The 15,370-nt window shown below is 39.4% G+C and overlaps 1 protein-coding gene across 3 annotated transcripts in view; it reads left to right on the top strand.

The window, feature by feature from the left end:
- The first annotated feature begins 1,198 nt into the window (after window positions 1-1,198).
- mta3 (metastasis associated 1 family, member 3) overlaps window positions 1,199-15,370 on the top strand; it is a 31,498-nt gene continuing 17,326 nt past the window's right edge. For 2 of the 3 annotated variants that reach the window (XR_014875628.1, XM_085169681.1), the window contains exons 1-12: window positions 1,201-1,486; window positions 3,194-3,261; window positions 4,281-4,374; window positions 9,795-9,921; window positions 10,101-10,164; window positions 11,141-11,258; window positions 11,426-11,528; window positions 12,035-12,134; window positions 12,230-12,418; window positions 13,117-13,191; window positions 14,568-14,626; window positions 14,776-14,894. Coding sequence is in view for 2 of the 3 variants with exons in the window: in XM_085169681.1 (XP_085025807.1) it covers window positions 1,459-1,486; window positions 3,194-3,261; window positions 4,281-4,374; window positions 9,795-9,921; window positions 10,101-10,164; window positions 11,141-11,258; window positions 11,426-11,528; window positions 12,035-12,134; window positions 12,230-12,418; window positions 13,117-13,191; window positions 14,568-14,626; window positions 14,776-14,894 (1,144 nt within the window). In the remaining variant the exon portion in view is untranslated. Of the gene's footprint in view, window positions 1,487-3,193; window positions 3,262-4,280; window positions 4,375-9,794; window positions 9,922-10,100; window positions 10,165-11,140; window positions 11,259-11,425; window positions 11,529-12,034; window positions 12,135-12,229; window positions 12,419-13,116; window positions 13,192-14,567; window positions 14,627-14,775; window positions 14,895-15,370 lie in introns of all 3 variants that reach the window. The other variant, XM_085169680.1, reaches the window with a different exon arrangement.

Raw genomic sequence — 15,370 nt, 5'->3', positions numbered from 1 at the left:
CCTACAAAATACTGTTTAGATTCTCCTGGAAGCAGATGAGAAATTATCGTCAAACATGATGAAAACCGGGAGGAAAATTCTTGTTTAAGAAAGCTTAGTTATGTCTCACTGTAATATTCCCTGTTACACTGACAAAAAAATAGATGTGAAGCTTGTATTTGATATGCTTGCACCATTATTAAAATTTAGACCATTTTATATCATTTGATTAAGATAGATAGAGATACTTATATACACCAGCTCTGACTTGTGAAACAAAAGGTACATTATTGTGAGGTAAGTATAATAGAAAAAAAATTAACAGCAAGAGAAATATATGCACACATGTATAATTTATTATTGTTATTATTGCTAGTATTATTATTATACAAATAAAGCTTTTTTTAACTATTATTTTGATTTATGCAGATTTGTGCAGCTTTATTTATTTATGTATTTGTTTTGAACAAACATAAAGAAAATAGTAATTATTTTAACTTAGCAATGCAAATATTCTATACCAGCTCATTTGATAGCAAAATAAAATAATAATAATATCTACATCAATGTTTTAGCCGTGCGACAAACTGGCGACCTGTCCAGGGTGTACCCTGCCTCTGCCTGCCTGATAAGGATAAGCGAAAGGGAATGGATGGATGGATGGATGTCTACATCAAGTATACAAAACATAATCATATATTGAATCTTCTTCTTCTTTCGGATATCGCCACAGCATCATCTGCCTTCATCTCACTATGTCACTGTTACATCAACCATCTTCTATTCTTATATTCTATTCTATCTGCATATCTTTCTTCAATACAGCCATAAATCTTCTCCGAAGTCTTCTACTTTTACTACAGCTTGGAAGGTAAATCTTTAACATCCTTTTAAACAATAACAATAACAATAATAACAACAACAACAACAACAACAACAACAACAACAATAATAATAATAATAATAATAACAACAACAACAACAACACAGAGACTTCTTCATGTAAACAGTTCCTTTTAAGTTTTAGAGCCCTTTCTGATTTGTTAGGAATTTTAGAGAGACTCAGTTTCAATGATTAGATTAAAGTTTAAACTTCTGGCTTTACAGATATAAAAATGTCCTAAAAAATAATGTACATACTGCTTTCTTATGTTTTCTGAGGTGGGCTGGTGTCTGCGCGTGTGGGCCGCGTGTGGTTGTGCTGCGCGTGCGCGGGCCCCCTCCAGCGTCAGCAGTGGTTTTTCGGGTTGATCCGACTTCTTTTGGCTGCCGTGAGTTAACTGTATCATAAAGGGTGCTGTGACTCGAAGGAGGAGGGGGGGGGTTGAATTGCCATAATTCTCCCGATAGGTTACACATCCGGAGTCCCGACCATCTTAATTTGTCGCTCCTCTTCCCTTCAAAGAGAGTAACTTTTATTGTTTTTATTAATTTATTCCATTTCTCTTAGTTTATGGTTTGCACACTGGGAGGGCAGAAATGGCGGCCAACATGTACCGGGTCGGAGGTATGTATGTCAATGTGGATCTTTTTATCAAAGAGAAACCGTTACAGTTTTGCACCTTCTGGGCGTTATTTTGTGTTATTTTGAGCCGTTTGCATTTAATGGTGGAGATGCGGATGTGCTACAGCAACGCGGACGCGTTAAGTTGAAGCAGGAAGGTGAGAGTTGGTGTATATTTGAGATTCAAAATGGGTCAGGCCTCGCGTCTGTCGTGGCCACAGCAGCTAGCCGCCAGCTTGCTAAATGGTTAGCTGGCAATGTAAACATTTTTCACTTGTTTGCTGCTCCCCGGGTTTCTGAATTCTTAGACCACGGGATACAGGGGGCTTCTACACGGATAGACCTCACGACTAGACGTGTGTTTCAAAGGTTGTTAACATGCTACCACGAACAGTCTGAAGCTGCCTTTGTATTTGCCACTCCTGGCATGCAGCCATTAGTACGAGACCTTATTTAGCTAACGTTAGCACCAGCGATGGCTTCACTGATTACCATTAATGCCGTCTCAGCGCTCGTTTGCTGCATTTAATGATCGTATTTAACCATCTCGGTAACATCAGGTGCCAAACTGTTTTGCCAAAGTGACCACCTACAGTAACCACAAGTGCAATTAATTATCAAACAGGGATGCAGGCTGGCTGATTTGCTAGCTAGCTCCTTAGCAGTCTACTGTAATTCAACATCAAATTATTGTCTCCGCGCATGGCGTCGCTGCGTCTGCTTTTACACATTTATTCACGAATACTTGAGCTTTAAATCCATACACAGACGGCCACGTAGCCTAATTGCATTAATGCTTGACATGCCACGCAAACTATAGGCGTCTAATGACATATCTTGCAGCACTTTATAAACGGTATTTTCGAGGTGCATCAGCTTATTGTCCCCTCACGTCACCTTTAGGCTAACTTCTCCTGCTGCTTTTAGGTGCTCATTGTAAACTCCGTGAACTTGTCGGTAGGGCACACAAACTTCCAGGTACATTCAGGTACAGTTTTTCTCCCTGTATGGAACAAGTCTTAACAAATGTAGTCAGTATTTTGCTGCTACATTGCAAACAAAAAATATGGGATCTGTAGTTTATTCATTTATTTAGGGTTTGTTTTGGTTTTGATTTTTTTACAGCATTGCAACACTGATGTGCAGTACATTCCCATCCCAGAGGCTGAGGGTTATCATACACATTAGCATGATGATACATAGACTTTAATGGCACTTTAATGGCATGCATGAAGTGATACGAATTTTGACAACTCTGACAAATATGCCGCTGCACCGTTTAAAAGTCTGGAACATGTGAAATGAAATATTACAGACTTTGTGTGAATGCTGCCTTTGCCACAACCTAAAGTTGTGTAAAGTTTAATAAAAAAATAGAGATATTGTTACATTTATTTTATTTGTCCCATTTGTTGGGACCTGGCAGTGTCTAGAAGACACATAAGCTGGAAGAAAGACGGGGATTCAAACCAGTGCTTCTGCATTAGGCTTACGGCATATGGGTCATCTACTCAAACCCAGAGAGCTATACTGGCATCTGGTGATGTTATTTATATGCATGGGCAATCTTTTTTTTTTTTTTAATGGCATATTGAAGTTTTTATTGTCTTTATTGACATTGTCACATTGATTTGACCTACTGTAGTGCCAATGTATTAGTTCATGTGGTCTATATATTTAAATATATGATGTGCGTGTTTCCTGTTGCAGACTATGTATTCTTTGAGAACTCCTCCAGTAACCCTTACCTGATCCGTCGGATAGAAGAACTCAATAAGGTACTGATGTGTGCGTTTTTCATTTTCATGGGTGTGAGAATATGTTAGAGAATTCCTTGAATTCCTCTGTGCTCCTGTCCCCACCCCATCACTTTCCCATTGTTTGTGTGGATTTTGTGACCTTGTTTGTAATATGGCTTGAAAAGACAGGTGTTCCCTGATCTACCAACTGTTATTAGTATGACTTGACACACCTGTGTGTGTAGGCGGGGTGATTATTATCAACATTTCACAAGCTCATGTAGCTTTGGGCTAAAGATGCAGATTTATTTTAATTATAAGCTGATACCAACCTTGAACAGTGTTGTTGCTCTCTTTTCTCTCTCGGCATTTTACCGTAATTCCTGTTTTATTTTGTTCGAAATCCTTCACAAGCATCGTTAATAGGTGTGTAAAAGCTTTTCCTGTGTCATGCTTGCACTGAGATGTTCAGATAAATGCAGGTCATTATTAGATTGTGTGGGTGGAATAATGCTAGATCACATTATCATCCTGAAAGAGTGTACTGAGGCTCAATGTTATAATCTAAAGACAGGAGACATCGTAATTATCATAAATGATGAAGTAACAGGAAGTCCCTGCAGCATGATACTATTTAATAAAGCTCTGCTGTTGCAAATACAAGCTGTATGAAGCTTATCGTATTGGTAAAGGTGAAATGGAGTGCTTGATCAAGCACGATGGACATTTTTGTGGCTTTAGCTAGTGCATCGATATGCACATCGTTGTTCCTGTTATTTACTCCAGATCCCTTTTTATATAGATACATTTGCTTTTGTACACAAACTTGGAAGCAGGTAGGTGGGGAGTATATGTTGTTTCTTTTTCTTCTTCAATCCTTTTTCAAACCTTTTACCCCCACATCTAGTCATCAGTCACGACATTTAATACTGGCTGAGTTTGAGCACAGCTTGATAGGTACACAAAGGAGCCAGGTCTCTTGGGAAATTACAGGGTTGCACAGGTAGGTGTTGCCACTTATTTGAGTCAACCTGGATGTCTCTCCTCCTCTCTTTTAGACTGCCAGTGGGAACGTGGAGGCCAAGGTAGTTTGTTTCTACAGAAGGAGAGACATCTCCCACAGCCTCATCCAGCTTGCAGATAAACATGCAAGTGAGTATCAGTCGTGACGCATCATATGTGAAGGATTCCCTTCAAGCATCTGTGTAAAACAGTACAGTTTCTTTAGATTGTGTTTGCATTAATACACATTGTTGTATTTGCATTAGAGGGTTCTGTGCTCTAATTCACCATCTGGTTCTATGTGGAGTTTGCATGTTCTTGATGGGTACTCTGGCTTCCTTCCACAGCCCAAAGACATGCAGTTAGTGGGGTTAGGTTAATTGGTGAGACTAAACTGCTTCTATGTCGGAGTGTAAGTGTAAATGTCTTGATGCATGCTCAATCATCCAGGTAAGGAAAACCCAAAAGGTTGGAGACTGAAGAAGTCACTTGGATGAGTGACAAAATGTTTCTCCCACTGAAAACGCTATGTTCAGATGAACAGAATAAACTTTTTGGGTAAGTGTGAATGGTTTCTGTCTTTGTGTTGTCCCGGTGACAGACTGGCAACCTGTCCTGGGTGTACCTCACCTTTTGCTTTTTGGCGGTGGGGATGGGCTCCAGCTCAACTGTGACCCTGAATTAGATAAACAGAAGAAACTGGATGGATGGGTTCTTTCTGTTTTGCTAAACTTTAGAGTGACTTGTCTTTGTTGGTTGGACAAATCAAGCAGTGTCACCTTGGACTCTATGAAATATTGTATTCTAAATTGTACTTTTTCCTTTAAGTAGAGTTGTGATATTTTAGACTAGTCAATTATATGACAGAAGTGTAACCAGTGGTGAAGATTAATCCATCCGTACATCCATCCATTTTCTTTCACTTATGCAGTTTAGGATCACAAGTGGCTGGAGCTGATTCCAGCTGTCATAGGCTGAGAGGCAGGGTACACCCTGGACTGAACTGGTCATCAGTCTGTCACAGAGAGACAGGAAACCATTCACACTTGGGGCCAGTTTAGTATTACCAATCAACGCAGCCCACGCATGGTTTAGATGGTGGAAGGAGGCTGGAGTACTGGGAAAGAACAAGCAAGCACCACAGAAAAGGGCCCGAGTCTTGATTTTGAACCCAGAACCTTCTTGTTTTGAGGATGTAATGTGATGGCTAAATTTCAACATGACAGATGATATCAGGATGACTTAATTATCTGAATTTTTTAAAGACTTTAAACTTGAGACATGACACTTTGATTTTTTTTTTTTTTTTTTCAGAAAAAAATGTAATTAAGCTTTCTGTCAATCAGAATGACATTTCCATTAGTGATTCCTCTTGGCAACTTTGTAAATTGCGCATTTAACTAGAAATAAGAGGTTTTTAATGCCAGAGATGGAGACGTTGAAACTTAAATTTGTACTCCAACTTGGGGGGATTCATGTTTGTATTTCACAGTAATTTCTCAATTGCTTGTTACTGCATTTTAGAGTGTGGATGTGTGAAGTGAAAAGGAAAAGAAAGTGTCATCACAGCAACACCTATTCAGTGTGGGAAGCAGACTACCTGATTCCAGAAGGCTAATGGCCAGAATAAAACACATTAATAGTTAGTTTCTCGAAGTAAAAAACATGCTTTCCACCAAAGCAGATTTCCAGTTTAGATGTGGGTGATTGCAATGAAGAGCAGCAGGAGACCCAGTAAACAACATGTTTACTGCATTCACGTCATTTAGCACTGACTGGAAAAATACTGTTCCCAGTGTATGTGTCATAGAACTGCTGGTAAAAACTAGAAATAGACCGATCCGATATTACGTATCGGTATCGGTCCGATACTGTTGTAAATTACTGGATCGGATATCGGAGAGAAATAAAAAATGTAATCCGATCAATTAAATATCAAAAAAGCACCTCACAAAACTTGCGACATGGCGTAACTCGGATCATAACCGCAGCACGTCGGAGCAGTGTGGTCACGTGATAGAGCGGCTGTGTGTATTTGTAGCCTCACTACCAATCCGGCATTTCATCTCCGAGGAAGTTATCCCAGAGAGAAGTAAAGCAAATGTGTAAGTTCATCTCTGAATGTTTGTAAAGCATTCCCAGCATTGTTGGGAAAGCATTGTTAGAATTTATTTAATATTACTTTCTACACCAGGATCCTTTTCTACGTAGCTGACGGCTGGTAACTGTGCAGGGGCGGATCTAGCAAAGTTTAGCCAGGGGGGCCGATAGGGCATGAACAGGGAAAAGGGGGCACAAAGACATACTTTTCTTTCTTATTCTCATTTAAAATGTCTAGCTTTTAATAAATAATTATCCGAATCTTACACCCAAAGTTTAATCTGATGTAAAATATATAGAAGTCCATTCCTGTATATAGTAACTATTAAGTCTAATATACCCTAGTAAGCTATAGTACTTTTTCCTTTGGGAAGGTACCATCTGTGCAGTCTGCAGTTCTGTTGAAGAAAGATGTTGAATCTATTTAATTATTCTTGAAAAATAATTTATTTCTGTGCATTTTTTTTTCACACTGCATCAAATTAAAGTTGATTACGTCAATTAAGCATCATGAGGTGGAGGGTGGTTCCCTATGTTTTTTTTTTTTTGCTGTGAGTTTTAGAGCCCTATTAGTTAGGTTGCTTACTCTTTAAAATACCAGAATAGGAAGGATGGAGTAGGTTTAAGTTTATTAGATTGATCAGTATTGCTGAACTATGAAATATTTTGGGTGCAGTGCATTTTTTGCATACAGGTATAACAGAATAGCTTTAGTGGGTTTTTTTTAAACTTGAGTATAAACTTATACAAAAAGCAGCAAGATATTAAAAAAAGTTTTATTGATTAAAAAACACACTATATCGGATTCATATCGGTATCGGCAGATATCCAAATTTATGATATCGGTATCGGACATAAAAAAAAGTGGTATCGTGCCATCTCTAGTAAAAACCAGTTATCCTGATTGAGGTAGACTTTATAAACATAAAGCAAGAACAAAAAGATAAAACTTGCAGTATGCAGAGACAGAGCATTGATCAAAGTGCTGTGCCAGTTCTGCAAGGTGTTTGGTGTCCTTCATCTGCCAGCTGGCCAGAAGAAAATTGAGAAACAACAATAAAATTTATGGCAGCCTAGTGCAGTGTAAAAAAAACAGTTAATTTATGTTTGACATTATTTCAGAGGGAAAACAAAAGAACGGCAACTAAATTTGATTTTTGCAGGACGAAAGTTTATGTAAGAGTCACAGCTGAAAACTTTTTACTTATTACCTGACTATCAGTGTGTGGGTTGAAGGTAGAAAGATACAGATGTGTGGCTCTGTCTTTGTGTGAAGCCGGGTATGCTGTGCAATTTGGGGCAGCCCCAGATAAAAGATAACCAACAAAGGAAGGAACTGAGCGGTGATCACACAGTGAGAGATGGTTAGAGGTGTCTCGAATGCTCTTCCAACCTAAGATTCTTATAAACTTAAGATGTCCATTTCTCAGTAACTGCAGTTATAACTGTCTACTAACCACCCAGAAGTCAAGAGCGCAGGTAGAAATGATCTTCTGATCAACATGACAGCAGGACATGTGGGAGGACAAAAACAAACTCAAACAAAATAGAAGAAAAACCTTGTGTTTAGTCTGGTTGAGTAATGGTTTGTATGAAGTGTCCTCCAGCTGTTAAGACTGAGTCAAGGGGGGATGTTGCATTGAAAGAAGCGAAAGAGAAATAACAGCTGTACATTTTGGCCTCAATTCAGCAGGCACTGTACAGTCTGCGTGTATCAAACTTTATATTTTATTAAGCCTGTGGACCACTGTAATCACACAGTATTTAGATGCTTTAAAATCTCAGCAGACTGCATTCCTACTCTTTTGTACTGGATATGGTACAATCAGATACATCTGTTTTAACATTAACTAAGCTTATGACATCACTTAACTTTAGTAATGAGATGTTTCTGTGTTGAATTAAAAGAAAATCCTACCATTGGCTGGAATGAAAGGCAGTACAGAGACACTAATCATGGTAGCACAAGATCAATAAGGGGTTAAGGCCCTTAATAAATCCAGCGCATAACAGCAGCGTGCAAGATGCTAACAGGCAGGGCATACAGGCAACACCATAACAATGTGCCTAGCATACTATACAGGAACACAGGTATGGCTTTGAGGTCGCAATGGGACACGACTCCAAAGATGACCGTGCTAAAATCCTGTGGGATACAGATGGTTAACCAGTGGTGGACAAGCAGAGGAAAAAGGCCATAGTGATGGATGTAGCTATACCAAATGATGGCAACATCAGTAAGGAGAAACACAAAGCTGGAGAAAAATCAAGGGCTGAGAGAGCAGCTAGAGAAGATGGAGAGTAAAGTCAACTTTGGTCCCCATGGTAACACTCGGAGCAGTGACGACCCCCCCAATCTGGGAGAGTGGCTCCAGCAAATTCCAGCAACGACATCTGAGATCTCTGCTCAGAAGAGCGCAGTCCTAGGAACAGCTAAGATACTGCACAGGACCCTCAAGCTCCCAGGCCTCTGGTAGAGGACCTGAGCTGGAAGAACAAATAAAGACTGCCCACAGGGTGAGAGGGGGATTATATATAATAGTATTTTACAAAAACATGAGCCTTTGCAGATGACGTGCAGAGTATTTTCTGCAACAAATGCTATCTGTTGCAGTTTATACATTTTTAACAGTAACTCTTTTCAGGATATTACATTTTTATCTTTTCTTAATGTAACATTAACTGAAATGCCAACAGTTTCCAGACTCTAATGTTGGTGTATTTTTCGCTGCTGCTGCTGTTCCACCCACATGTTGTCTTCAGCAAACAATACTGTCATGTTTTCAGAGTTTAGCCATTGACGCGTGATTGGCAGACTAGGTTTTAATCAATCGAGCAAAGCAATTTTTGCTGTTTCCTCAGCACATTGCAGATGAATAAAATAATGTTCGTGGCAGTTGAAAAATTTCACTTTCAAATGAACGCTGCTTTTCGCTGCTTCCTCCTTCAGCATTACTTGGGATCTTTCACTGTATATGGTGTGAAAGCTGCTGAAGTAATTCCCTTGTAAATGTCAAACCTATTAATTAAGATCTTTGTCTTACCTCACTGACTATGTACAAAATAATTCGATTTCTCTCTGAAACTGACAAATGCATGCATTTTCCTCATATAAATGTGACACTATATAAGTTCTAGTATATTGAAAATCCACTTATAGAATTATATTTATTCAAAGTGTATGCAGTGCCTGCACTGTTTACCAGTGATTTAATGTTTATATACTGCCTAGTATTATGTGCTAACCAGCAAATCCAGAGTCAAAAAAGCATGGGCCTCCTCATTTGAGAAAGCACTGCTAACAAATGTGAAATTACAGTCTGAGGGATAAATTGAAGAACCTGTGAGTTTTGATGTTTTTTTTTTGCATTTATCAGTCATTGTCTTTTTTCTTTTTTTGTTTCTGGGATATATTGATGACAAACGTGTCTCATAAAATGGATTCATTTGTTTTGTCTTTTCCTTTGCAGAGGAGCTCGAGGAGGAGAAGGAGAACCCAACAGAGACAGAGCTAACAGAAAAACAGAAACACCAGCTCCGCCACAGAGAGCTCTTCCTCTCCCGGCAGTATGAGAGTCTACCTGCGACACATATCAGGTACAGTGCACAGAGGCATACAAATACATACAGAAAATGGACTGTACAGCTTGTCAACTAAAGGCAGTGCCCATGGATAGTCACTCATTCAGCCATGAATCCATCCATCACACAGTGCACACTTCCTTTGTTTGTGTTTTTATATGGTGTGTGCTTCCTCCCCCCTCTCTCTCCATTAGGGGGAAGTGCAGTGTCGCATTATTGAATGAGACTGAAGCCGTTCTTTCATACCTTGACAAAGAGGTAAGCCTGAGAGGGGGGAACAAATTGATGTCTCTTTCTGGTTTTTGTTACCTCAAGCTGCATCATAGAAAGTCCGGTCATAATTTACATGCTTTTTCTTTCCTTTTCTTCTTTTTTTTTCTGTTGCTTCAGGAAGTATTCAGGCTTTTCAGATGTGTCCCTGCCAGTTATTAAACTCCTAAAAAAGACTCGCACATTAGAAATTTGTTTCAATACAAATAATCAATTTGTGTCTTAAAGGGTTTAGATGCAGCTGGTTGCTTCACGGTTGCTTCACTTACCATGAGCAAATCTATGAAGATCCAAATTAGTGCGTGCACCTTGGCCCACTCTTCTTCTGCATTTGTAACATCATGTGCACAACTCCCCAAAAGTTGATTCTGTTCATCTGGATGAACAGAATCATCCAGATGAACAGAATCAACTTTTGGGGATTTACTTACCTGGATGATTGAGTATGCATCAAGACATCATGCGCACAAGTTCCTCTGGTACACGGAGGCAGACGCAGTGCTGGTTCACATTGCTATAAAATGGGTTTGTTAACCAATAGAGAAAAACGTAGTGTTTCATTTCGTTCATCAGGAAAATACAGGGTGCTGTTGGGGTAGACATAAAGTGGAATACATAAAGAATCCACAGTGTCTGTAGCTCACTGGATAAGGCCTAGGAGCTAGCTGTTACATGACAGAAATACCATTGCAAAGAATTAGGCTTGATTCTTTTTTTAACAGTTTTTTTTATTGTTTGCTTAAACGGTCAAAACCTAAACAAATAATCAGTAAACAGTTGAGTAATATTTTCTTCTCAGTTGACTGATTATATTATATTTTTACTAAAACTCTTTATTATATTTCGACATGTTGTCTGTCACATAAGTATAATTATATCTGTTATAACACCTGGAGATCACAGGAATCCCAGCCCTGCCAAAATCTGGGAAGCTCCACATTAATGGATGTGATGTTTTCCTTAGGATACCTTCTTCTATTCGCTGGTTTATGACCCAACACAGAAAACCCTGTTGGCTGACAAAGGAGAGATCAGAGTGGGACCGCGTTTTCAGGCAGATGTACCTGAAATGCTACAAGAAGGTGAATCGCAGATTTCACCTTTATTTCTTTCCTAGCCCTTTTTCTAAAGCATAAACAAAATGTAATTAGTTTATAATTAAAACCATCACTAATAAGCAAATAAGCGTGGAAGGCAACTCCATTGTTATCCTACTGTGTGTGTGAGCTGTTGTCTCTGGGCTTTGCAGGTGAGGCAGATGAGAGAGATCAGGCCAAACTAGAAGAGAAACTGTGGGATCCAGAGTGCCCACTCACCAACAAACAGATAGACCAATTCTTAGTGGTGGCACGGTAGGTCGCCCTCACATCTACAACAGCAACTTCTTGATCGCATGCACTGGATTGGCAGTTTCACAGATGTAATAATTCTAAGTTTTAGCACTTTAATAGCCCGTGGTGCTGTGAAAGGATTGGCTGAAATATTTAGTGAGATAATATAAATTCACACTGTTATGAGCCATGGCTCATAAGTTCGGCTCATTATTTTCATTTTTATTCATTCCATATGTGAATTTGTCATGGGTTTTTGTTTCTAAGGGAGGATGAAAATGAATTAAAAATGAATCACGCAAAGGTTTAAATCGCTTTTTGGTTAACAAACGACTGTTTACTGTTTCTGATGAACGACTCATCTGTGTTTGCCATTTATTTTTGCTCCATACCACCCAGTGCATATTTTGAGCTGTGAGGCTGTTCGTGTTTACTTTGCAGACAAGCCCTGCACATTAATATGTCAGACCATGCAGTAAGCTGTGCATATATGTATCATGTATTGACTGACTGTGGGTAATTTTCAGGGCGGTCGGGACCTTTGCCCGAGCGCTGGACTGCAGCAGCTCTGTTAGACAGCCAAGCTTACACATGAGTGCAGCTGCAGCCTCACGAGATATCACACTGGTCAGTGGGACACACACAGTCGAACCCTGCAGCACCTCGCTGGGATTTAATTTATGGTTTTGTAAGCTTTTTTTTTTTGCGTGCCTTAATTACAGTTCCATGCGATGGACACACTGCACCGCCATAATTACGATTTGTCCAGTGCGCTGAGCGTACTGGTCCCAGCGGGGGGCCCGGTGCTTTGCAGGGATGAGATGGAGGAGTGGAGCGCCTCGGAAGCTGCCATGTTTGAAGAGGCATTAGAGAAATATGGAAAAGACTTCAATGACATCCGACAAGACTTTGTAAGTGTTTTGTTATCATTCTGCCTGGTAATCCTGTTAACGTAGAAGTTATTCAAAAGAATATTACATTATTTATGGTGCTTTTAAGATATTTTGTTTTTATGTAGCATTTGATTGGTTGTTACCCGTTACTGTGAGAGACTGCTCACTGTCCAGTTAAAGTCTTCATGTGGTGAAATGTATTCACAGCATGCCGATGGACAGTTGAGAGGTTCGACTTTGGGGCTTTGAGAAGTTTCCAAAGAGTCGTCCTCCCTCATCAGTGAAAATCTGTCACAATGGAAATCCATTGTAATCTGCATAAATTGAAGCTGCTGTTCTGTGAAGCACAAAATTACCAATTTTAGCACTCGCCTTTCAAGCCTGTGGGGGTGAGGGATGACTGTTTGGTTCTTTTGAACTCTCCTTCCCACCATCTACCTCTACTGTACAATAAAGCCAGGGTATGGGTGTATGCGGTGGCACCAGGTGCTCATGAATACTTATTAAATGTGTGAATTTCTCTGTGTTTCCATCTGAGGCCCAGAACCAAGCAAAGCCAGTAACTCTGAGCCTCTGTGGTCACGATGCCTCTTGCTCATGAATATACATGAAGGCTTCGCACCCAGATGGCAAGAACATGAGATATTAATATCATTAATTTGCTCTGTGTCTGTCTCTCTTTCTCTCCCCGTGCTCGACCGTTTCTTCTTGTGAAGCTGCCGTGGAAGTCTCTGACCAGTATCATAGAGTATTACTACATGTGGAAGACTACAGACAGATATGTGCAACAGGTGAGAAAACCATGTAGCTGCTCTTTACATGCATCTTTTTTTTTTTTGTAATTAGTGTGTGTTCTTACGTTTACACAAGATTAAACTGAACGATGCCACCCCTAACAACTGCATCGCACTCCTTGTGACAGTGGGCAAAAACTCCTCCTGCATAAATAAATAAAGCAACTTTGTCCTAGCTTTTTTTATTTTTGTTTTTTTTATTGACTACTACAAGGGACTTTAATCTGAAAAGGATACTCCAGTTTTTATGTTTATTTGAAGCTGCAAGAGTAAAAAAAGAAAAGAAAAGGAAAGTGCATCAGGCAGTCACATCTTCAAAAAAGACTTCTCAAAGGGGCTGAATAGCTTAAGCACAAGATTTTGTTTCCTTTTAAAAATGCGCAAAAACTCATTGATTCATTAGAAATGCACAACAAAACCAAAGCAGTTCACGACAACTATTCCAACTGGCTTTCTGTAAAATCAAAAGGTTTCACACAGTTCAAAATTGGTCCCCACAACATTTTAAAATAAAAGGGGACAAAAAATGCCTTTGCCCTCTTAAAAAGTGACGTTTTCATGCTTGTTCAGTTTTTAAAATTATAACCGTGTCCCTAGGGATACAAAATAAGTAGAAGTGGCTAGAATCAGGCTTTCTATTGAAATAAAGTTCTCACCTACAGCTCTGACCACTTTTGAAATATCTTTTTTTTAAACTTTATTTTATTTTTTCTGAGCTGCCAGACATAGTAAAATGGTCCTCGTTATGTTTTTATTATAACGATATAAAGGTATTTGCAGTGATTAATTCTGAAGTGGCAGTCTGTATGAGTGCAGCTTAAGAACTGTACGTCTAATTCAGTTGCACCATTCCTTGGACCTCCATTGCTTAATAAATTTGAAAAATGCTTGCTGCACGGCCTACTAAACCTTTTCTTTTTCTAGAGCTATCGAAAACTTTATATAGCTATTCACAGACTAAGTGTTACGTCTTATGATAAAACTGCCCTCTGTGTAGAAACAGCGTAGTGCCCCTTAAGATAGGCGTGGTGGTGCAGAACATGTTTACAACCAAAGAAGCAAAAAATCTGGTTAAAAAGGTCCTTGTGTTTGAGAAGAGCAACCAAATGTATAGCATGCACAAGGGAATAGCCTTTGCTCTCCAAGGATTTCATGTGCTCAGATATAAATTGTGTTTATGTGCCCCTAAAAAGCATAGAGGAGAAAACAACTCCTTTGAATTACATTGACAGATTTAATTATTAGCACTGTAATTCCACACTCCAACTTTCAGGATGCAGGGCTGAGTTTTATTTGAAGCAATGCTTGTTAAAGGCAACAGTTGTTTTTATTTTGGGATTAATGAAGAAATCCATTTTTTTCTCTTTGAACAGAAGAGACTGAAGGCAGCAGAGGCAGAAAGCAAGCTGAAGCAGGTTTATATCCCCACATAGTAAGTTTCTTTATTTCATATTTCAGTGTTTGCAGATGACATTGGATGTCTTTTGTCTGTTACTCTGCTTGTGGTGGACAGATGATGATTTTATGCAGTATAGCTGCTGTCATTCTGCTTCCTAAATCACTTTGTCTGTCCTCTGACAGTAACAAACCCAACCCCAACCAGATCTCGATGACCAATGGCAAGATGGCGACGGTGAACGGAGCGGGCCCCGGGGCTTACCACGCAGCAGGAGGGGGCAGAGCCTGCGAAAGCTGCTACAGTGAGTTAGTGTGTGCGTGTGAGAGTGAGTGAGTGTGTGATTAGCCATGGCAAGTGTGAAATTAAGTGGTGAGGGCAGTGAACATAAGTCAATTAGAAATCTAATGGAAACAAATGAAGCCTTAGACAGCTGTCGCTTCTCTTACTTAAAGAAGAAATGCTTTCCTTTTATTTTCAGTCTTTGCTTATTATTAACAGCTTCACAGACTGAAAGGGGAAATCGTTGTCCCACAGTATGCAACCCAGAGTGTTAACAGAGTGCCTCTAGCTGCCTAAAAATATTAGATTTCACTTAGCAAGAGGATTAGCAAGCAGGGTGGTTAGCTACAGCCCAAGTCACACAGTCCTAGAGCAAAACCAAGGTAATTTTAACTACTTTGCTTTCTTTCTTATCTCTTCTATTATTACTTTTACTTTCACCCTTACAAAGGGAGCCATTTTTAAGCATGGGTGCAATGATTTTGATAAATAACCTGG

This window comes from Neolamprologus multifasciatus, chromosome 8, assembly GCF_963576455.1.
Source record: "Neolamprologus multifasciatus chromosome 8, fNeoMul1.2, whole genome shotgun sequence".
In the NCBI taxonomy this organism is placed as follows: domain Eukaryota; kingdom Metazoa; phylum Chordata; class Actinopteri; order Cichliformes; family Cichlidae; genus Neolamprologus; species Neolamprologus multifasciatus.
This window is presented reverse-complemented; position numbering and strand designations above follow the sequence as displayed.